At 40.8% G+C, this 25,041-nt stretch overlaps 2 protein-coding genes across 2 annotated transcripts; both read right to left on the bottom strand.

The window, feature by feature from the left end:
- Positions 1–448: 448 nt before the first annotated feature.
- dnajc3a (DnaJ (Hsp40) homolog, subfamily C, member 3a) lies at positions 449–8,938 on the bottom strand. The gene is made up of 12 exons (XM_010894862.3): positions 8,730–8,938; positions 8,254–8,364; positions 7,906–8,030; positions 7,276–7,350; positions 5,714–5,866; positions 5,375–5,556; positions 5,125–5,244; positions 4,202–4,307; positions 3,883–4,006; positions 1,786–1,918; positions 1,530–1,678; positions 449–961 (listed from the first exon to the last, which is right to left on the bottom strand). Exons 1-12 carry the CDS (start codon positions 8,809–8,811, stop codon positions 804–806), a joined length of 1,518 nt encoding a protein of 505 aa, XP_010893164.1. The 5' UTR covers positions 8,812–8,938; the 3' UTR covers positions 449–803.
- A 13,178-nt stretch (positions 8,939–22,116) lies between these two features.
- Positions 22,117–24,826, bottom strand: LOC105024746 (claudin-10). The gene is made up of 5 exons (XM_010894861.3): positions 24,464–24,826; positions 23,433–23,594; positions 23,268–23,349; positions 22,970–23,077; positions 22,117–22,865 (listed from the first exon to the last, which is right to left on the bottom strand). Exons 1-5 carry the CDS (start codon positions 24,693–24,695, stop codon positions 22,664–22,666), a joined length of 786 nt encoding a protein of 261 aa, XP_010893163.2. The 5' UTR covers positions 24,696–24,826; the 3' UTR covers positions 22,117–22,663.
- Between the last annotated feature and the right edge of the window lie 215 nt (positions 24,827–25,041).

The raw sequence follows: 25,041 nt of genomic DNA, 5'->3' as shown, positions 1-25,041 counted from the left end.
ACCTGTTCAAGTGTGAACAAAACGCTACCTGTCAACTCAATCGGAAGTTTCTTTACATGAAACTTTAAGGAATGAATGAATGCTAACATGGCTTAATAGAGAATTGGGGCCTTAAGATAGCCAAATGGGATATGCTGAATTCACATTACATGCTCCCAAAGAGCTAGCTAGAGAAAACCACCCAAACATGGTTTTATAAAACAATCTGTATAAAATATCCAAATAGTTTTTTGGCTTAATCCCAGGCTAGTTAATCAATGTTCCAACATGATGCATGCAGGTGCGCGTTAAACGTCATTTTCAGTGTGCACAGTTCAGGAGTTAGATATTCTTGGAAAACAAGTAGTAGGCTTCCCTCTGACTGTCGGCACGTGCATATTGAGCAGTTAAATGTATTGAGCAGCATTTTAAATGTGTAATGGATAACTACGCTTGAAAAGCAATGCCGTAAAGCATAAATACAATCTTTATTTACAATTCTGAATGACTGACCACTTATATAAAAATAGTACTGTATCTATGTACACATTCGTTTTAGGAATGGATGAAGATGTTCTGTGTGTACACCACAGAAAGGTGTAGTGTTGCTTTGGAATTTAACCAGAACTCTTTGTGAAATCCCTCAAGAAAGCAAGAGTTATAGAGCTTTTTCCTTCCACAATGAAATCCGAAAATGTATAATTGAACAGCAAGGGCACATCTTTAATCTGTTCAAGTTGCCACCTCGTGGTGATTAAGTGGTCTCCTCGAAAGAGGGTGGTAAAGCTCAAGCAATGCTGGATGAAGAGGAAGCCTCTCAGGTCTCACTGGAAGTTAAATTTAAAGTTGAATGGTCCAGAGCCAAAGGGGTTGAAGCCCTGGAAGCCGCCGTTCCATCCTCCATGGAAGTTCTGATGGTGACCTCCCTGCTGGCTCTCTGGGTCCATTGGGTCTTCACCGTGGTCAAATTTCTGCCTCATCTCTGCACAAGCACACAGAAACACAGTAGTAGAAAAGCATTTTGAAACTGTCAAGGACAACACCTTGATTGAAAACAGTTGACAAGACTTGTACACAGCATTCGTATTTCATGGATGGCTGGTTTTTCAGGAGGCCTAGAAAAGTGTCTCGACAGATTATTTAATGTATTGAGTAGACTGTCTAGAGTTCTTCCAAACAGCATGAGGTACTGTTAAATCAACACAACTCAAACTGAACAACTATTGTTTGATTATCCAGGAGGGTTCAGGGATGGTAAGTTATGAAGATATTGGCTTTTAGATTAAATATTTATATTTCTGCAGCTTTGAAAATGTACTATAGAGAACTTGTGCCTTTAAAGTATTAATACAAAACCTCTTGTTTTTAGATGATTGAAAAATAATAAATTCATTTCAATTATTGAATTAAAATGTCTGCTTATTTTCAGACCAACTTCAATTCAAATGGACTCCACGCCTGCAGTACAGAGTGGTGAATGAACGGTCTTAAGTCTTCACTGAAATTTTTTGGACAGGCCTAACAGCTGTTGAGGGTTAGGGCATATTTACCTGGGTCAGTGAGCACTTCCTTGGCCTGGGCAATGTCAATGAACTTCTTCTCTGCCTTCTTCTTCTCTTCGGGGTCCTGGAAGTTGTCTGGGTGCCACTGATGTGCCAATTTCCGGTAAGCCTTTACAATCTCCTTCTTCTGTGCATTCCTGTGACAGGGTCAAACAATGACGCTGAATATATTCCACGTGATCCATGACTAGCCCATCCACCAAGGCCATTCCGGAACGACATACTGGTTTTGTATTGCACCCACCTCTTGACTCCAAGAATCTTGTAATAGTCCCTCTTCTGGGACTGTTTGAGGAGGCGCTGTGCTTTTTCAAGCCCTTCCTTGATCTGCCTGTCATTCTCACTGTGATCCCGGGCATTCTCATAGTCCTTGATAGCTGCAGAGAGAGCAAATGCCCATTGGTAACCCATAACACAGCACCTATGTGTATTCCTCCCACACAGGGCAACAGTTGTAATGTTATCCCCACAAACGATGCAATGCCAACTGAGATATCAGATGATAACTGCAGAACCCCTCTTGGCCAGTAGGTGTAATCCAGTAAAAACCGGTTGGCCAGACGCATCTTTTACCCCAGTTTACTGAAAATCCGGACAATGGTGCCGGCAATGTCACATGGCGAATGCTTACCTACGCGCTAACATATGTACGGTAAACAGAGAAAGACCCATAGTGGGGGACAATTACCCAAATTAATGCAGTGTTTTTCTTCTGTATAACACCACTAACGTGATTTTCGCAGCACAATGAAGAACCACAGACCGAAACACACGTTTGTGTATAACTGGAGACATATGTCTCCCCCATCCTCTCCTTGACTCCGTCTACCCAAACTGTTAATTGGATGTGTAGTACTGGAGATCATCCAGGTCTGTGTAATAAGCTGTCAAGTCATGGAGTAAACCCAATCATCTTTAGTTCAGTGTGCATCGATTCAAGCACCCTGTGGAGATTAGAAGGGGCGGTGGGGGGGGGGCAGCGTTACTCCATGAGGCGCACTGAGGTGTGTTGTGGCCGGCGGGCGGGCGGGAGGCCTGTGGCGGGGGAGGGAAGGGGGGGGGAGAGGGAGTATTTAAGAGATGCTGCTGTTTACACGGCCCTGTGGGGCTTGACAGTTTAAAAGCCCACGTGACTGCCTGGGCGACTCTCTGATGCACCCACCCACCCACCGCTCACTGTGTTCACACAGATAAAGCACCCTAATGAACATGTACTCCTCCTCTGCTGCCCAGCCAACATCACCCTGCGGTTGCTAGGCCCGGCGTGTAGAAGATGGAGCCCTGGTCTGGCTGTGTTCTTCTGACTGGCCGGAACGCCTGTGGCGTTTGAAGGTGCATCGGAGCCAGGCGCTCATGCAGCGCTATTTATACACCGCAGACAGGCACTCGCAAACACACAGCAGCTTCCTCTCGGAGGCCGGTGGGGAGCCATCTTATCGGCTAATTGTTATGAAACAATTACCTTCAAGCTTTCCTCCTTTTGTAAATATAACGGTCATGTATAAAGAACCATTTCATTTCCATACTTGACTTTCAACGATTTGTATTGAGTCTTTGTTGTGAGAACTGTCTGTGTAATTTAGAAGTAGGGTTTGGTACTGTAAGTATATAGCTGCAACTGTACCAACGGCGAAGAGCAAAGGTAAGGCTAGCATGGACTTGGCAAATGTTTAAGGTCTTTTTAATTTGGGCCTGCACAGATGGTACCACTGTGTGTGTGTGTGTGTGTGTGCGTGCGCGCACGTATACTCACACGCACGTGTGTGCAAATGTTATGTGTTGGGACTTGGCAGTTGGCACCAGCCCCACTGCATTGCTAGTGGTTTGATTAACGAGTGGCTGTGCTTAACCCCAGCCAAAGAAACAGCACAGCTGTAGATCACTCCAGGTTGTGCCTACTGGGTCCAGACTAGAGGAAAAATGACTCCCTCTGCATTTATGTTAAAATTAGATCACTTTTTGCTGCCTTATAGAGCTGTTTTTGAATAGAAAGAAACAAGTAATTGATTAAAAAGAAATCCTATGCTATTGTACTAGCAATCAGTGTCAAACTGATCTTTTTCAATAAGGCCTAAACATGAAGGCTGGTCTGTGACTCGTAATGGTGAAACAGTGCCCTCTACATTCATCCTGCACAATAACCACCACCAAAAACACCTCTCAAAAGAGCAACCCACAAGACACGATTGCACTCATTGGCATGCTGAACGGACAAACCGTAACCATCCGGAGGAGGTCTGACGCCATTAGAAGAGAAGTGACTTCCCCCCTTACTAACAGTGCTTTAAGCGCTGGTGAAGCTCTATATAAATCCATTCAATTATTAAAAATGAGATATTACCTTCCTCGTACTGTTCATCCAGGAGGTAGGCCTCGGCTCGGTCCTTCAACGCGTTCACATTGTGAGGGTCAGACTGAAGGACCTCGCTGCACACTGTGATGGCTCTGTTCATATCCTGCTGCTCCTGAAAACAACCAGAGGGACAAACTCAAATGAGCATTTAAATAACAGCCTACACCAACAACTGGGGAGAAAGAGCGATCCCTTGGATTCCACTCCAGCAGACTCCCCCTAATGTACGATGGTCTCAATAGCACATAAGATGAACTCAATGAGCCGTTACTCACGGTGGAAGATGACAAGCGGTTGATAGTCGTACCTGTGCCAGACAGTGGCAGATGCGCTCCTTGGCATGATGAGAATACTGGGGCACATTTGGCTCCGTCTCCACCACGGACTCGTATTTCCTCGCTGCGTCTCCGTACCTAAACACGGGTTGGACGTACGACAGTTGTCTGAGTGACGTCTGGCTAACTCACACGTGAACGTTACTACACCCACAGACGGATGCAGGCTATTCGTCCAGGCATGGAAATAATCCCGGGCAACCGGGAATTTCGATTATTACGTGGATGAGAACGCAAGAGAACACTGGAGCCTGGCACGTGTGTGTGTGGTCAAATCGAATCAGAAACGTCCAAGTGTATACCTTTTTCAGCAATGGTTTCACTGTGTATAGCTCATTTAAATGTCATTTATTGCAGGAAAGTTCTTGTGCAACTGTGTTATTAAATGAACATGCTACACAAGAATGACCCGATATGTGATCTGCATTGCTAGTAGCTGATGAAACCAAATGTGATGGCAGATTGGTTGAGAGACAGACAGGGAGAGAGAGAGAGAGAGAAAGAGAGAAAAGTGAGAGAGAGATGAATCACATGTCTAGTTTTAATAGCAGGGGAAGTGAGGCAGTCTCTGAATGTGAGGACAAATTATTTACAGGATATATAGCATATATAGATGTATTCTCTGGGGTCCAACATACACTGAACAAAAATAGAAATGCAACTGGCAACTACTTCAAAGATTTTTCAGAACTTCAGTTCATACAAGGCAAGGAGGAATGCTCACAAATGGGAATGTAAATCAATGTGCACAACCTTTGAGAGAATTAAGCTTCTTGTGTGAATGGAACATTATTGGTGTCTCTTATTTCAGCTCATGAAGCATGGGCCCCACACTACACATGCATTACAGTAATATATTTGTTCAGTATATATTACTACTGTAATGAAGACAGACCTCTGCTGCTGGATCAGTTCCTCTGCAGACTGGATCTGTTTGTTGAGCTTCTTGACCTGTTTGTAGTGGCTGTAACACTGCTTGTGATCCGGGTCCAGCTTCAGACACTCTCGTACCTCACTGGTGACATTAGAGAGGGAGGAAAACAGAACCGGCCGAGCCAGGCAGGTATATTTCTATTAACTATTACAGATGGAGGTTCGTCCAAACGGACCATGAGTCTCAATCACGCATTCCCAGAGAGACTTACGTGAGGGACATTTCGTGGTCTCCTAGGTTGTAGTAGATGGTGCTGAGTTTGTAGAAGGCCTTAGTGTTGTCACTCTTCAGTTTGGAGGCAGCCTTCAGGTCGCTGATGGCCTTGCCCATCTCGCCCATCTGGATGAAGCACTCGGCTCGTAGCTCTCTGGAGGTCACGTCCCAGACGCTGGTCTGGCAGGGACACAGTACAGCTCAATACAGGTGGAAGCCACATCCTGCTACGGTCAGTAACCACCTGGGACGGTGGCAACCTCCATCTGCAGGTCATAGTTAACTAGCAGGAGCTCCTATGTGCATCTCTGACGTGAGGAGTCAACATGCCACTCACTTCAATGATTAGGTCCAGGTGGGCAGCAGCAGTGACATAATCACCACTGTCAACATGAGCCTGTGACTGAGTCACCATCCTCTGGATTTCATCCGATTTCATGAGCTGACTTTGGGCTTCCTTCTCCTCTTTGTCACTAGGGTTTGACTTGAGCTGGAAGACAGAAACATTCTCTTCAGACCATAGAACAGTATGGAAGCACAGAACCACAGTTCATTTAATGGAAAGAAAGGAACGCATTAATTGGAAGGATGAACACTATTGCAAATATACTTGTTCGCTCTTAAAAGCTTTGCCAGTCCCTTCTACCCAACTTCCAGTCCTGATCCCTGAACCCATTACACAGTAATCATCTCAGTCTTCGTGGTCATCATCCCCATGGAGGCAATCTTACTTAATGGGACATCCTTTACAAAAAATACTTGGCTATTCTATTAGGATTTCCTGCTAGCTCAGCTTTGGGAGGGGAGTGATGAATAAATGTGATGCATTACATCACGCTAGTGGGACAAACCGCTGAAGCAGCAGTGTTGTTGAACATTGTAACCGGCAAAATGTAGAACACATAAAACTGTACGGGTCCAAATGTATGGTGTGTCCGTAGCTCAGTGCCCTGCCAACAACAGGAGCATGACAGCGGACTTCAATGAGGAAACTTTCCACACCTTGAACGGCCTCTTAAATCTACTTTTACTAGCATTTTAAGAAGCCGCAATACCGCCGTCCTCTGTTTTACTGGTAGTTCACCTAGGTCTCCTTGAACACTCTTTAAAGCCCAAAACACAGGCGGTCAGGCCTGCTATTATACATTCTAATAAAGGACATGACCTTACTCACTTACTGCTTCTCCTACCAGTACCTGAAGGGGGGTTGTGTAATTGGCCAGGAGCAAGCCTCTCTGACAGGGCCCAGAAGGGGTGCAGACCTGGGACAACACCTGAGCTGACACAAGTGGCTGCCATTCAAACTCTATTGGTGGAAAAGTTAGGCTACTCCAACGGCATATTCTGCCGGGTATAACCCACCCACCTGAGAATACCCAGCCTCTTAATGGAGTCAAATAATGAAAAGTACAACTGCAAGGGCAATTATGTCTTCAAGCGTGTTATGAGGCTTTGGGCAGAATACTAATGGAAAATCTATCAGTAATTTTCGCTCTTCATCCTTAGGGCACCTGAAAACTGTCTCTGCTGGGAAGAACGCAAGCTGACTAGCCATCCAATTAAGCTTGGTTTGTACATTGCCTTTCTTACTGAACATGACTTTCACATCTCCAATGTTAATTTGGCCTAATTAAAGTTCATTTATCTTGCTTTAATTTCAAAAGACAATCATCACTATTCCTGTTGAACTATGTATTGTCCAAACTTAGTCTTTGGCAAATCTTCACTGACTAAGGAAAACAACAAACCAAATCTACTCCAGAGCAAGTGCATACGTTGCTTGTAGACGGAGCTATTTTTCATTAGTCAATACTGACACCTCCTGGCTGCTACTTTGTAATTCTGCAATTGAACAAGTGACTTTCAGTGAAGGGATTATTGCATGATGTCATGACTTACCACTTTCTTAAAATCACGCTCTGCTTCATCTAGTCTCCCCTGCTTCAGAAGAAGATTGCCTCTCTGGAGTCTTGCCTGTTGTACATGTGATAAAAACACTTAACAGCAGTTTGTACATTTTAGATCTACACAAAAATCTCACTAGACGTTTAACCAAGTAAACATCAACTGTTTTTAAGGGAGTAAAGACATGCCAAAAAAAAAAATCATAGAAACTGGTATGATGGAATTGTTTGTTATACACGGTCAGTACGATTACATAGCTGAGAAATGGCAGTGGAAAACATATCTTGAAACAATGTGTTATTTGCCTCCTCTATGACTTTGAAATACATGTGTAGTTGTTCATAAGAATAAAGAAACTCTACAAGGTGATAAGCTTAATGCTACATCTCTTTAAATATTGGGGGTCTTATTCTGGGGACATGCTGATTAATGTGTGGCTGCTATTTCACAGAAGAAATAATAACCTGTTCTTGCAGTCTAACTAGCACTATATTTATAAGCTGGGGAATAGAGTGAAGGTTCTCAGACCAGAGTGAGTTCATTTGCTATGAAGTGGTTGGAAACCTAGCTAGTAGCTGTAAAATATTGTTCCTCATTGTCTCACTAAGCAAATGGTTGACTAACCGACGTGAAGTCCGGTTTGAGTTCAATAACTTTGCTCAGATCAGGAAGAGCAGATTTCGATTTTCCCATAGCGAGGTAGACTGTAGCTCTCCTATAGAAGGCCATGTAGTTCTTTGGATCCCCATCTGAGCATGTTAAAAAAGCATTGGCAAAACAAAACTATCATATTAATAAATATGTATATACTAAAAGTACAGCTTTTCACTTGTGTTTTATGTCGGTAATCGTTATTGTAACCACTGACTATATGATAATGCTTTACAAGGAACATATCAGCCAATGAAAGTGTGTAAATTATAAATATTCCCGGTAAACAAATGCATTTACATGTAACCCTTTAATACTGACCAATAGCTGAATGGAAATGAGAGAGTGCATCCGCCAACTGTCCAGCAGCTAGGAGCTTCTTCCCCATCTCCAAATGATTTTCCACCCCTCCATCCTGGCCACATATTACTCCTGAAATCAAGTCCATGACATCCAAAAAATAACTACGTAGTTTATGCACATTGCAATTTTGCAACGCAATATAGCCCCTAGTTCAAACGCCGCTAGCTATGAGTGACAACTGTGATAGTAGAAACATAACACTGTACAGCCATAAATGTACAGCTAGTGCAACATGATTTTAGCGAGCGGACGCCACAGATCAAAAGCATCAACCAAATGTTTTTGTTTGTTAGCAGCTAAAGTCAAGCTAGCTAACTCCTCTAAAAGTAAAACTCAATCTTTAACCTACGTAGCTAGCTTGCTAGTATATTGTTGTATAACATTTAGCAACTGGAAAAACTGTTGAAGTCCATTAGCTTACTGTAACTACTAACCTTCGTACTGTAGATCAATCAGAACAAGAAGAAAAGGAACATAACTTAAGATTTTGTGCGCAACTGGGTTTACGGAAACCATAGTTAATTTAAAGTTAACTGCTTAGCTATATTTTTTAAGAAATGGAAATACTAGCTGGTACGATATTTCAAATATGAAACTCACAAAATACTTGACATTCCCATAACTGGTTGACAGTTACCCAACCACACATAAAGCGAGTCCACTCTGGTCGTGGGGTGCTCTGATTGGGCTATTTGTTAGAAAACTCCGCCCCATACTTTTCGTTCAACGGAGTGGAGCCACGGCAGCAAAAGTAAAAGCAGTAAGCGCGTGTCATTAAATGAGGGGCCAAAGTATGGAGATCGGGTATGGAGATTTTTGTTTTGATAGAAATGCAACTGTCAAATAAAAATCACAGTCAACAAATATGTGCATACAGATTCACAAACAAAAAAACGAATAATTAATCGTTAACAAAAATGAAGTAGGATTACCAAATAAATGTAACAATGTTTTATGTTCAAACATGTTTTTGTGAATGTCATAGAATTTCTAACCTGCATTTTACAGATTTGTGACATGAGTGGGCTTAAATTACATGAGTGGCCTTATTTGTGAGTCGCTCCACATTTGTTATTACCGGTACATATTTGTGAATCGCATTTTACGTATCAGTTTGACACGGAATCCAGATTAGGACCTCCTTCGTTCTGGTTATGCTCCAGAAACCATACATGTTTAAAACGTCCCTTCAAAATAACAAAGCCCATAATTACTTGTAGAAATAAAGCTTTGGGAAATAACTATGATGTATGTTAACACATTTTACAATTCAGCATTATTTTAAGCTGTATGTTCTTGATATCTACAGCTCACAGCATTGTGTGGACTTTTATTTTGAAACAATAAAGACGAACATTGACTTTGATCAAGGCGTAGGAACACCGTCGAGTTTAAACTTTCAGTCACCATTTAGCAAATTGAATATTGACAGTGTGTCTACTCTGTCAAGTCATCTAATAGACAACGTAATCTATACAAATCTATGAACAAATATTAGCCTAACGGTTAAAAATACGTTGATATAACAAGGCTGAAATGAACTAGATTACATTTAGATTAGCTTAAACTTTATGGTCCTTGAATAGTACAAAATGAAATGCAGTTAGCATCTAACCAGAAGTGCAAATAGAAGCTGGCCGAAAATGTACACGTTTTAAGTATAATGTATGTTACATGTGGGATGTATAGAAGTATTCAAGTGGGGTGTATAGATGTAGGCAAATGCAAGCACAGATAGCAATTCTAAACGTGCAAAGAAGGCAAATTGAAGGTGCATGTGAAATGCAGGGATAGCAGCAATGAGGTTCCTGCGGTAGATGTGTACATCCTTATCAGACTTTGCAAAGCGGTGTCAGAGTCGGAGAAAATTTACAAGCATTATTATAATGTATATTACAAGTGGGATGTGTAGATGTGCAATGAAGGCAAATGCAAGTACAAATGTGACAGAATTCAGGAACGGGGTCCTTCCGCAAAATTCGAGTTTGGCTTTTTTTTACATTTTATAAAGGTCCAGATTCAGAGCATTGTAATGGTATACAATACTGTTTGATACAGTTATGGGAAAGATATCCTTCTTTAAAGTTGATCATCTTCTCTATCTAGTTCTGAGGAAAAAGTCTTGAAAGATTCACACTTGCCAGGGAGCTGATCTTTGTTTATGCCCATTCAGCATAATTCACACCCTATTAGGCCTTAACTTTTTTACAGTCTATGCCTTAAACTCACCCAGCTATTTAAGTATTCAACTTGGCACACTCTGGCTTTGTGCTAAACTGGTCTGGTTGGTCTCTAATAACACATACTGTATCAAACCAAATAAAATGAAAGTTTTCTCACATGCACGTGACACATCAGGTATAAACAGTACAGTAAAAGGTCACACACACCTGGATGAATGACTGGTCAATCGGGTAGCTTATTATCAAACTAAGTGACTTGCTCACTTTTGTGAAGACATTGTAAAGATAATAGATAGGCATAATCACACACACCTGGATGAATGGCCGGTCAATCAAATACATTAATATCAAACTGAGTGACATACAGTTCTAAAGGTTCAATGAAGGCAAATTGAAGGAAGCATGTGCAACTGAAATGCAGGGTTAGCAGCAATGCGTTTTCCTAGGTAGACATGTACATGTAGCAACTGAAAACATCCTTATCAGTCTAACTAGTTAGCTAACTAGCTAATATGATGTTACTGAATGACAGAGGTAGTTAACAAAAAGCAACAAACTAGCTGTACCTTGAGCAAAGCTTACAACTGTAGCTACCAAGCGTCCTTATACAGTGGCTAATAGTGTTAATATTATTGTCTCAATGCTCCCCTTGGTGCTTCACCACATGTACTGACAGACTAGCAAAAAACAATCATGTTACTTCATACCAAATCCTTCACAATTCTCTTTTATAATTGAGGTTACGTGTACAGCCTGAAATTTTTTTCTCAAATGTATGTTTGTCATCAACAATTTAAGGAATTAAATAGACAGGGGCCTATTGAAAAGGGGAAATAATGCTTAGAAAAAAAGTTTTGGATAAGACCATGCATTACACCATTTTTAATTGTTTGCGTCCTTACAACCAAAAGCTTTCTTTTCCAAACACCCAAAAGAGAGAATACAAATCAGGCAGGTGAAGCAAAGCTGTTTGAAATTGAGGAAATTGTTTTAATAACACAAATGATGGACTAATTAGGCTAATGACACGAAAATATCTCCAGGTAAGGTCTGGTTAAGGTATAGATTTACTCAAATCACATTATGAAAAGATCTACCTATAGGCCTAAGACTGCAGCTGCCTCTACTGGATTACCACCAATGGGACAATGTCTTGTTGCACATTGTCTCTTGTAGGACATTTCTCCTTTGCTCCACCTGCCTGATCACTTTTGGGTGTTTGGAAAAAAAAAACACTCAATATTCTATATATATATGGAGTACCTAGGGGGCACTGAATATGGCAGCTACTGACTTCCTTAAATACGTTTTACTGTTTTGTGTCTCTCCCTCACCAATACATTCAACAGTTTGCTTTCATTTCAGAGTAGAATTTAACTGAATTAGAATGTGAAACTGTTTCTGTCAACAACAGAGAATGTCTTTGCCCTCCAGTTAATAGAAAAATATTTTTCCATAAATTGCTAACATTATACAGATTCCTGTGGGATCCAAACCAACCACCTGTGGCGGTAAAAGCACACTGCTCAACATACTGAGCAAACCAGTCGGTTGACAATGTGCCCTCAAAATATGGTGTATACATGGAGTACCTAGGTGGAACAGAATATCGTAGCCACAGACCGCCGGAATCTGTGTCCCCGTCAATGAACAGTGATTTTTCCTAAAATTACTCATACTGTATTGAGTCTCTCCCTCACCAAAACATTCAAGAGGTTACTTTAATTTAAAAGTAGAGTTTAATTGAATTAAAATGGGACACTATTTCTGTCAAACACAGAGTGAGAGGGCCGCAGTCTGGAACCAAGCGCGGACACAGAGGCAGAGAGGAGATGTTGTTCACAGATGTTTATTGTAGGAAATGGCAGTCTCATGGTTGGCAAGCAGGCAGAGGTCAGACAATGAATCAGAATCCTAGAGGTACAGAGGAATTGGCTGGATCGAGATGGAGACAGGCTTATGTCATAACGAGGTGGTCCACAAGGCAGAAGCACAGGGGGTAGGCAGGCTCAGGGTCAGGAACAGAAGGGGTTTGGTAACTGGGAAGGCTGAGCAGAGAATGGGTAACAGGAAACAGGTAACATGGGAGTAAATGCTGGAAACGCAGGAAAAGACAATCTGATCTGGCAGCGTGCGAACAGAAAACACAGGCATAAATAGACAAGAGGTAACGGGAACATTGGAGACACCTGGTGGGGAGGTTGAGACAACAGCGAGACAGGTGAAACCAATCAGGGCGTGACACAGAGAATTACTTTGACCTCCAGAATAATGGAAAAAGAACCCAAAATAACTACAATTATACAGACACCTGTGGGATTTGATCCAACAACCCAGCCTGTGTAACACTCCTGGACCTCCCCTATCCAATGTGACCTTCCACTCCTCTGGCCACCCTATGGTTGCCACACAGTGTGCTTGGGAAATATTGGTTTTTGAACACTTGTCAAAAATGCAGACAAAATACACTCTGGGAGCCACTGCTCTGGCTGGAAGTATCCGATTTACATCATTCAAAGTTTATTTGACTTGGTGTTATACAGTGATGATTAAGTGTTCCCTTTTTGAGCAGTGCAAGATATAGAGTATTTGGGGGGTACGGATTCTGGCAGCCACCTATTGATGAAATCGTGTCCCTTATCAATGAACAGTGATTTTTCCCTAAATTACTTCACCAACACATTTAAAAGGTAACTTTCATTTAACAGTAGATTTATATTCAATAGAAATTCTGACATTATTTCAATCAGGCACAGGGAACATATTTACCCTCCAATTAGTTGAAAGAGATTTTAACAAAAATAACAAAAATCCCGGACTGCTTCAGGATTTGATCCTACATCATCTGGCTGCAAAGCAAACTGCTCTACATATTGAGCTACACAGTCAATGGCCACTGCACTATAAATACAGTGGGGAGAACAAGTATTTGATACACTGCCGATTTGCAGGTTTTCCAACTTACAAAGCATGTAGAAGATTTGTTACTTCATACCAAATCCTTCACAATTCTCTTTTATAATTGAGGTTACATGTACAGCCTGAATTTTTTTCTCAAATGTATGTTTGTCATCAACAATTTAAGGAATTAAATAGACGGGGCCTATTGATGAGGGGAAAGAAAACATGGTTTGGAAAAGACCATGCATTACACAATTTATTTAATTGTTTGCATCCTTACAACCAAAAGCTTGTTTTTCCAAACATCCAAAAGAGAGAAACAAATCAACCAGGTGAAGCAAAGCTGTTTGAAATTGAGGACATTTTGTAATCACACAAAGGATGGACTCATTAGACTAATCACGCAAAATATCTCCAGGTAAGGTCTGGTTAAGGTATAGATTTACTCAAATCACATTATGAAAAGATCTACCTATAGGCCTAAGACTGCAGCTGCCTCTACTGGATTACCACCAATGGGACAATGTCTTGTTGCACATTGTCTCTTGTAGGACATTTCTCCTTTGCTCCACCTGCCTGATCACTTTTGGGTGTTTGGAAAAAAAAAACACTCAATATTCTATATATATATGGAGTACCTAGGGGGCACTGAATATGGCAGCTACTGACTTCCTTAAATACGTTTTACTGTTTTGTGTCTCTCCCTCACCAATACATTCAACAGTTTGCTTTCATTTCAGAGTAGAATTTAACTGAATTAGAATGTGAAACTGTTTCTGTCAACAACAGAGAATGTCTTTGCCCTCCAGTTAATAGAAAAATATTTTTCCATAAATTGCTAACATTATACAGATTCCTGTGGGATCCAAACCAACCACCTGTGGCGGTAAAAGCACACTGCTCAACATACTGAGCAAACCAGTCGGTTGACAATGTGCCCTCAAAATATGGTGTATACATGGAGTACCTAGGTGGAACAGAATATCGTAGCCACAGACCGCCGGAATCTGTGTCCCCGTCAATGAACAGTGATTTTTCCTAAAATTACTCATACTGTATTGAGTCTCTCCCTCACCAAAACATTCAAGAGGTTACTTTAATTTAAAAGTAGAGTTTAATTGAATTAAAATGGGACACTATTTCTGTCAAACACAGAGTGAGAGGGCCGCAGTCTGGAACCAAGCGCGGACACAGAGGCAGAGAGGAGATGTTGTTCACAGATGTTTATTGTAGGAAATGGCAGTCTCATGGTTGGCAAGCAGGCAGAGGTCAGACAATGAATCAGAATCCTAGAGGTACAGAGGAATTGGCTGGATCGAGATGGGAGACAGGCTTATGTCATAACGAGGTGGTCCACAAGGCAGAAGCACAGGGGGTAGGCAGGCTCAGGGTCAGGAACAGAAGGGGTTTGGTAACTGGGAAGGCTGAGCAGAGAATGGGTAACAGGAAACAGGTAACATGGGAGTAAATGCTGGAAACGCAGGAAAAGACAATCTGATCTGGCAGCGTGCGAACAGAAAACACAGGCATAAATAGACAAGAGGTAACGGGAACATTGGAGACACCTGGTGGGGAGGTTGAGACAACAGCGAGACAGGTGAAACCAATCAGGGCGTGACACAGAGAATTACTTTGACCTCCAGAATAATGGAAAAAGAACCCAAAATAACTACAATTATACAGACACCTGTGGGATTTGATCCAACAACCCAGCCTGTGTAACACTCCTGGACCTCCCCTATCCAATGTGACCTTCCACTCCTCTGGCCACCCTATGGTTGCCACACAGTGTGCTTGGGAAATATTGGTTTTTGAACACTTGTCAAAAATGCAGACAAAATACACTCTGGGAGCCACTGCTCTGGCTGGAAGTATCCGATTTACATCATTCAAAGTTTATTTGACTTGGTGTTATACAGTGATGATTAAGTGTTCCCTTTTTGAGCAGTGCAAGATATAGAGTATTTGGGGGGTACGGATTCTGGCAGCCACCTATTGATGAAATCGTGTCCCTTATCAATGAACAGTGATTTTTCCCTAAATTACTTCACCAACACATTTAAAAGGTAACTTTCATTTAACAGTAGATTTATATTCAATAGAAATTCTGACATTATTTCAATCAGGCACAGGGAACATATTTACCCTCCAATTAGTTGAAAGAGATTTTAACAAAAATAACAAAAATCCCGGACTGCTTCAGGATTTGATCCTACATCATCTGGCTGCAAAAGCAAACTGCTCTACATATTGAGCTACACAGTCAATGGCCACTGCACTATAAATACAGTGGGGAGAACAAGTATTTGATACACTGCCGATTTTGCAGGTTTTCCAACTTACAAAGCATGTAGAAGATTTGTTACTTCATACCAAATCCTTCACAATTCTCTTTTATAATTGAGGTTACATGTACAGCCTGAATTTTTTTTCTCAAATGTATGTTTGTCATCAACAATTTAAGGAATTAAATAGACGGGGCCTATTGATGAGGGGAAAGAAAACATGGTTTGGAAAAGACCATGCATTACACAATTTATTTAATTGTTTGCATCCTTACAACCAAAAGCTTGTTTTTCCAAACATCCAAAAGAGAGAAACAAATCAACCAGGTGAAGCAAAGCTGTTTGAAATTGAGGACATTTTTGTAATCACACAAAGGATGGACTCATTAGACTAATCACGCAAAATATCTCCAGGTAAGGTCTGGTTAAGGTATAGATTTACTCAAATCACATTATGAAAAGATCTACCTATAGGCCTAAGACTGCAGCTGCCTCTACTGGATTACCACCAATGGGACAATGTCTTGTTGCACATTGTCTCTTGTAGGACATTTCTCCTTTGCTCCACCTGCCTGATCACTTTTGGGTGTTTGGAAAAAAAAACACACTCAATATTCTGCATATATATGGAGTACCTAGGGGACACTGAATATGGCAGCTACTGACTGCCGGAATCCGTGTCCTAGTGAATCAACAGTGATTTTTCCTTAAATAAATTTTACTGTTTTGTGTCCCTCCCTCACCAATACATTCAACAGTTTGCTTTCATTTCAGAGTAGAATTTAACTGAATTAGAATGTGAAACTGTTTCTGTCAACAACAGAGAATGTCTTTGCCCTCCAGTTAATAGAAAAATATTTTTCCGTAAATTGCTAACATTATACAGATTCCTGTGGGATCCAAACCAACCACCTGTGGCGGTAAAAGCACACTGCTCAACATACTGAGCAAACCAGTCGGTTGACAATATGCCCTCAAAATATGGTGTATACATGGAGTACCTAGGTGGAACAGAATATCGTAGCCACAGACCGCCGGAATCTGTGTCCCCGTCAATGAACAGTGATTTTTCCTAAAATTACTCATACTGTATTGAGTCTCTCCCTCACCAAAACATTCAAGAGGTTACTTTAATTTAAAAGTAGAGTTTAATTGAATTAAAATGGGACACTTTTTCTGTCTGGAACCAAGTGCGGACACAGAGGCAGAGAAGAGATGTTGTTCACAGATGTTTATTGTAGGAAATGGCAGTCTCATGGGCTGTACGCTGCTAGCAATACTCGGCCCTCATTCAGGGGGGTTGCGGTTGGTGGGTGTCCCTTTTGTTGATGCCTGGCAATGTGGTTGGATTGATTTCCTGCCTGTTGGGCCCTGTCCGGGGCCTCCCCCGGGTAGGGCCACAGTGTCACCGGACCCCCCCGTCTCAGTTCCAAGGTGTTATGCTGCTATATTATTGTGCTGGGGGATATGAGGGATGTACTACTAACTTTTCTCAGTTTCCTCCAGTTTTAAATTTTAGAAGGAGATGAGGTCCTGGTCCACACCTGCGGATTACCTGGTTTGGGGGGCCCGTTGCTGTCCCTGTCCTTGTCCACCTGGTCATACTTCTGACCTAGTCTAAAATCAAATAGACTCTGGATTTAGCCCAGAGAAATGTATTTATTATTCCAATTGGACTCTTAATATCTCACCCGGCACAGCCAGAAGAGGACTGGTCACCCATCTGAGCCTGGGTCCTCTCTAGGTTTCTTCCTAAAATTCGACCTTCTTAGGGGGTTTTTCCTAGCCACTGAAATTAAACACTACTGTTGTTTGCTCCTTGGGGTTTAAGGCCGGGTGTCTCTGTAAAGCACTTGTGACAACTGCTGTTGTAAAAAGGGTTTTATAAATAAATTTGATTGATTGATTGATTGATTGATCATGGTTGGCAAGCAGGCAGAGGTCAGACAATGAATCAGAATCCTAGAGGTACAGAGGAATTGGCTGGTTCGAGGTGGGAGACAGGCTTATGTCATAACGAGGTGGTCCACAAGACAGAAGCACAGGGGGTAGGCAGGCTCGGGGTCAAGAACATGAGGGGTTTGGGAGTACGGATTCTGCCAGCCACTGAAAACCACAAATCATATCTCCTGTAAAATAACAGTGACATTTTCCCAAATTACTCATATGTTTTTTGCCTCTCCCTCACCAACACATTCAACAGGTTACTTTCATTTCAGAGCAGATTTAAATTCAATAAATAACGGGTCATTATTTCTGCCATCCACAGGGATAATCCTTGCCCTCCTATTAATTAAAGTCTGATTTTTCCAAACATAACACAATTTATTGTACAAACCAGCAACCTCTGGATTTGAAACACACTGGTTTACATACTGACCTACACAGAATATAGTGATGATCCAGGAAATATACAGTGGAAATAAAATGTCTACATGCCCCTGTTAAAATTCCAGGTTTTTGAGATGTAAAGTAATAAGACAAAGATAAATCATGTCAGAACATTTTCCACTTTAAATGTGACCTATTATCTGAACAATTCAATTGAAAAACAAACTGAAAAATCAAAAATACAAACCTTACAATAACCTGGTTGCATCAGTGTGCACACCATCAATCACAATCAAACTCATGTTAAATAAAAATAATTACACACCTGCCATCATTTAAAGTGACTCTGATTAATCACAAATACATTTCAGCTGTTCTAGTAGGATTTTCCAGACATTTTCTTAGTTGCATCTCAGAGCAAAAGCCATGGTCCCAGAGAGCTTCTAAAGCATCAGAGGGATCTCATTGTTGAAAGCTATCAGTCAGGAGAAGGGTACAAAATAATTTCCAAAGCATTAGATATACCATGGAACACAGTGAAGACAGTAATCATCAAGCAGAGAAAACATGACACAACAGAGACATTACTAAGAACTGGACGTCCCTCGAAAATGTATTAAAAGACGAGAAGAAAACTGGTCAGGGAGGCTTCCAAGAGGCCTACAGCAACATTAAAGGATCTGCAAGAATTTCTGGCAAGTACTGGCTGTGTGCTACATGTGACAACTATCTCCCATATTCTTCATTTGAATGGGCTATGGGGTAAGGTGGCCAGACAGAAGCCTTTTCTTACAAAGAAAAACATCCAAGCCCGGCTGAAGTTGCAAAAACAAACATCAAGTCACCCAAAAACATGTGGGAAAATGTATTATGGTCTGATGAAACCAAGGTTGAACTTTGTTCAACACTGCACATCACCCAAATAACACCATAGCCACAGTGAAGCATGGTGGTGGCAGCATCATGCTTTGGGGTTGTTTTTCTTCAGCTGGAACCGGGGCATTAGTCAGGGTGGAGGGAATTATGAACAGTTCCAAATACCAGGCAATTTTGGCACAAAACCTTCAGGCATCCATTAGAAAGCTGAAGATGAAGAGGAAGTTCACCTTTCAGCATGACAACGACTCAAAGCACGTATCCAAATCCACAAAAGCATGGCATCACCAGATTTCTTTTTTTGGAATGGCCCAGCCAGAGCCCAGACCAGAATCCAATTGAACATCTGTGGGTGTGATCTGAAGAGGGCTGTGCACAGGAGATGTCCTCACAATCTGACAGATTTGGAACGCTTTTGCAAAGAAGAGTAGGCAAATATTGCCATGTCAAGATGTGCCATGCTAATTGAATTCTTACCCAAAAAGACTGAGTTCTGTAATAAAATCTAAAGGTTCTTCAACAAATAATTAGTTTAAGGGTGTGCACATTTGTGCAACCAGGTTATTGTGAGTTTCAGTTTGTTTTTCAATTGAATTGTTCACGTTATAGGTCACATTAAAGGTGGAAAAAGTTCTGACATGATTTATCTTGATTTGTCTCATTCTTTTACATCACAAGAACTTGGCATTTTAACAGGGGTGTGTAGACTTTTTATATCCACTCTATGTAGTAGATTTAGTGAACACGGTTTCTGTCACCCACTGCCAAAACAGAATGTCAGAGATGGTACATTAGTGCTTTCTTTTAAATCTTACTTAAAAGCTATGATTGGCTTTTACAAATATTTTATCATTGTGATTTTATATTTTGTTTATTCTTTTTACTTTGAAAGAAATATATATGATTCTATATTGGTTTTATTGTATGTAATGTACTTTGTGTAATTGTACTAGAAAAATGCTTTACAAATAAAGTTATTATTATTATTATTGTCATTAAAGTTCATGTCCCCTTGTTAATTGAGAGGAATTTTTCTGAAACAATTCCTCTCTGAGGAGGCTGAAGAAAGTTTCAGGAAGCAAAATAGCTGTATGTCCTATAGTGTTTCTTGGCGTTCATTATTATTATCATTTTGGGTAAAGTATTTCCCATGAGATAAAAAGTCACAATGTGTCCAAAATGTACATTGTAGTGCAAGCCCAAGGGCCACAAACTCTGATGCAATGGCAAGAATTGTCCATGATGAGTGTTGTTATATGTTATATGAGTTGTTATATAAGTGTGGTAATGAATACAGAATTAGCTCATCATAAGCAATGTTTACAGTTTGTTCTGACCATGGCACAGCGTTTCACAAAACTGAAGCCTGTCAACGCTGGCATCTATGGACCATGCTCTCTCAACGCAAGTCAATCCAGAAAGGAAACATGTCCGCCCAGTGACCAATAAACACTAGTGTGGGCGTGGCCTAGTTCTGTATATAAATGCATATACGGTAAGTCGGACATGGATATTCATATTGCAAAATATGCATTGGTACACATGTTCAAAACAATCTCAGCACTCATCCAGGCACTTTGAGTATAACAACACAGGGGCACTATAAAATGCAAATGTTTATAACGGTTGATATTTCTTGATCCTTTTGATTTAGAGTGATGAAATACCACAAACGTGCTGAGGAACTTGAAATCTTGCAAAGCAGTATATTTCCTTTGACCAAATGGTGGCACTGTTGGACCTTTTAGAGCAGTCAACATCAAAATTGGTTAAAACAATACACTCACCTAAAGGATTATTAGGAACACCTGTTAAATTTCTCATTAATGCAATTATCTAATCAACCAATCACATGGCAGTTGTTTCAATGCATTTAGGGGTGTGGTCCTGGTCAAGACAATCTCCTGAACTCCAAACTGAATGTCAGAATGGGAAAGAAAGGTGATTTAAGCAATTTTGAGCGTGGCATGTTTGTTGGTGCCAGACGGGCCGGTCTGAGTATTTCACAATCTGCTCAGTTACTGGGATTTTCACACACAACCATTTCTAGGGTTTACAAAGAATGGTGTGAAAAGGGAAAAACATCCAGTATGTGGCAGTCCTGTGGGCGAAAATGCCTTGTTGATGCTAGAGGTCAGAGGAGAATGGGCCGACTGATTCAAGGTGATAGAAGAGCAACTTTGACTGAAATAACCACTCATTACAACCGAGGTATGCAGCAAAGCATTTGTGAAGCCACAACACGCACAACCTTGAGGTGGAGGGGGTACAACAGCAGAAGACCCCACCGGGTACCACTCATCTCCACTACAATTAGGAAAAAGATGCTACAATTTGCACGAGCTCACCAAAATTGGACAGTTGAAGACTGGAAGAATGTTGCCTGGTCTGATGAGTCTGGATTTCTGTTGAGACATTCAGATGGTAGAGTCAGAATTTGGCGTAAACAGAATGAGAACATGGATCCATCATGCCTTGTTACCACTGTGCAGGCTGGTGGTGGTGGTGTAATGGTGTGGGGGATGTTTTCTTGGCACACTTTAGGCCCCTTAGTGCCAATTGGGCATTGTTTAAATGCCACGGCCTACCTGAGCATTGTTTCTGACCATGTCCATCCCTTTATGACCACCATGTACCCATCCTCTGATGGCTACTTCCAGCAGGATAATGCACCATGTCACAAAGCTCGAATCCTTTCAAATTGGTTTCTTGAACATGACAATGAGTTCACTGTACTGAAATGGCCCCCCACAGTCACCAGATCTCAACCCAATAGAGCATCTTTGGGATGTGGTGGAACGGGAGCTTCGTGCCCTGGATGTGCATCCCACAAATCTCCATCAACTGCAAGATGCTATCCTATCAATATGGGCCAACATTTCTAAAGAATGCTTTCAGCACCTTGTTGAATCAATGCCACGTAGAATTATGGCAGTTCTGAAGGCGAAAGGGGGTCAAACACAGTATTAGTGTGGTGTTCCTAATAATCCTTTAGGTGAGTGTACATTACATGTCAAGAATTCTACATGCTGAGATATAATATTTGGCAGGTATGGTAGGGAATATTGAAGTATGCTCACAGCTTACATTTTATTATTATTATTATAAACAACAATGATTTAACAATATAAAACAATACAATTCAAAATAGCGACAATGTATTGCTTACATATAAGGAAACAAATAAGACACAGGATTACAAAATTACATATATAAAAAACATTAAAAAATATATATTTTTGGGTCACTGTTTGAAATTGAAAGGCATTATTATCAGATGTTAAATATTTATTTGGACTTAAAATGCTATACAAATCTAAGGATATATAAAATTGTAAAAGCTTATCAAATTAGATCCCGGAGATACACGATCCAATTTGCATCATCCATAAGGCTTCCTAGCCTTATGCCAGAATAGTTAATGCTCAAACTCAGAGTATGGGATGATGTTTATTTTGGTTTTACATGATTGGTTTTATGATGATTATTATAAGGAGAAGGATTGAGGGATATGGGATGCAATGTAAATATAAAAGTATGATTTAAATAGGGTAATGAATGTCTATATTTTCAGTATTTCTGTGTTTGGGATTTTATATAATACATTTCAGGATATGGAGTGATCTACAAAGCAAACAATGGTGGAAAACGTTGAAGTACACAGTTGTTGAAATAAGTTACAGATTATTTAATTGCAAATTTCTATATTCAGTTTATAAACTTGCAGAGTTCCAGTCTTTACACCACAATACAAAAATAATGTAATGTCAAAATGAAGGCTTTTTGGACAGATCACACATATGCATTGAAACTATTGATTGCCATGCTGCTGCTCCTACTGCTTCTAGGCTCACTGCTGGATTTGCTGGTCTTGCTCTTCCTGCTGTCTCCACCATCTGTGAGAGCTGTTGACACTGGTATGTATATCTTTTTAGCAGGTGATGCCATGTAGGCATCTGGGAATTTGTAGACAGGCATGCGTATGTTTTTTGACCTGTAAAGGATAGATTGAACCATGGTGAGGTGCCCTTATTACTGACAGTAATTGATATCTAGAGCAAGTGATATATCTTTTTTTAAAGGGTACAAAGTACACACCTTGATTGACATCCTTCTTTCCATGCAAATATACTGCAAATGAGGCCCCCCACAATCAGTAGGGTGGAGCCTCCCCAGCCAATGTATACACCAACTCCAATTTCAAACCTATTTGAATACAATCAAACTGAGCCCAAAGACGTGCTATACATTATCACTGTGAACAGCTTTCTGCAAATGATACAAATAATTGTTTCTTGCAACATGTTTTCTTACATATCTACTGAATCCAAAAACAAAGTGTCTTTTAAGCTGTACTACTGAATTAGTCCAACACCACTGGTAGAGGTTCACTCACTTTCGTGCCCTGAAATTTGGATCCTGAAATTCCGCTCTTACTTTATTCCCGTAATAAGAGAATGCAATCATGGAACACAATCCTGGAACAAGCCAAATTCACAGTTAGACTCCAACATCCATCCAACAATCAGAATAACCAGACCGACAAAAATAAAATGTCTACCAGACAGAAGGTAGTTCATTCCTCCAGCAAAAGTCACTTTTGCGTTTGCAATCTCAGATCCTCCTATCTTTGTGCACTTCATTCCGACCAGGACTAGAATGGATCCAAACAAGCCCACGATGATTGAAGTGATGATCAAAGCACGGCACATATGGATGTCCCCTGTCCCGGATGAACAAAACCATAGTTAAGGAATTTACATTTGAACTCACTTCTGCACGACACCTCATTCATTTGTCATGCATTATGTTACCTTAATACATTAATATATAGCGAAGTACAATTTCAATCGTATTAGTAATCAAAAATGTCTGCCTTCCATAATTATGTTTTAGTGACTCCCTGTGGCGGTGTGGCTCTCTTGAGCGAAATCGAGGTAGAAGGTTATGGAGTTTGTTCCCTTTGGTGTGTCAGGATTCTGAAAAAGTCTTCCTGGTTTAGTGGGCAGCGTCATAAGGACCACAACAGCATGGGATGTGCATTGAGTGAAACATATATCAACTGTCCTGAGTCTGGGTGTTGCTCGGTTGAAGTAAGGCCTTATTCACAAATTGGTTAACGCATACGGTTAATTAAAAACACAATGCCAGAATTATTTTTGGTCCGTTAATGAATTTCTTCAAGCCTCAGAACCGTAGTTAGTGCTTGACTTGAGCAGGAGCTGTCGCTTGTTCTTATTCAACAGTATACGGGTAACGGGTTTATTTGGGACTTGTGCTGGAATGGTCAAGTGAGCTTCAAATTAGCTTTTTTCAAGATAACAACGTAGAGTAGCCTACGCATTCATGTTTTGAATCCTGCCATTAAATGGAGCACTTTCGATTTCAGCGACTGCCTGCTGCTTTCCAGTGAGAGGGGCAGATGGGTGTTTTAAACAGCTCCTGCACTTATTTATTATAAAATCAAGCAGTGTCCATAGTTTACAATAAAACATAATGTCTATAACATAAACATAATTGTTTTATTTATTTAGGACCCCATTTGAACACATTGTTTTCTAAATGTTCAATTCTAAAAAAAAATATACTTACAGTTCAGTGCTAGCAAGGACGGAATAACCTTGCAATCGGAAACTCCACTTGAATCGGAAATGCAGTCCTTCCAGAGGTTGGAGAAGTATTGTGAAGTGGTCAGAACCATGCTGTATACCTCAGACCATGTCCACATCTCAATTGACATTGTAGAGCAAACCAGGATCCATCCACTGACACAGACCACGAAGCAGCCAATCTCCATGTACATTACTACCAACCTGTAATTCATGGTTGCCTCTTTGTACACAGATGCCAGACAGGAGGGAATTAAGCCCAATGAAGGTAGTCAAGGTATTGTTTCACTTGTAAGAATTCAAACCAAGGAGAACTGTGAACTAATGTGGAAAGGGAAGACTCACTTTCTACATCCACCACCTCCTTTCCTTTCATCAATGCAGAAACATTCTGTTTGTGTACATCAACACATCTTTCTCTACACTGATGGAAGAAGTGTTTGCTGACCTTTGGCCTTTCTTCCCATGACGGCATGCTTTGTTTATTATTGATATACTATCCACAATCCTACCATCATAAGGTTGGTTTTGTGTGGGCCTAAAAAGACAGATTGTGACAGA

The sequence above is a fragment of the Esox lucius genome, chromosome 16, assembly GCF_011004845.1.
Source record: "Esox lucius isolate fEsoLuc1 chromosome 16, fEsoLuc1.pri, whole genome shotgun sequence".
Lineage (NCBI taxonomy): Eukaryota > Metazoa > Chordata > Actinopteri > Esociformes > Esocidae > Esox > Esox lucius.
The sequence above is the reverse complement of the archived record's forward strand: the minus strand, read 5'-3'. Positions and strand labels throughout refer to the sequence as shown.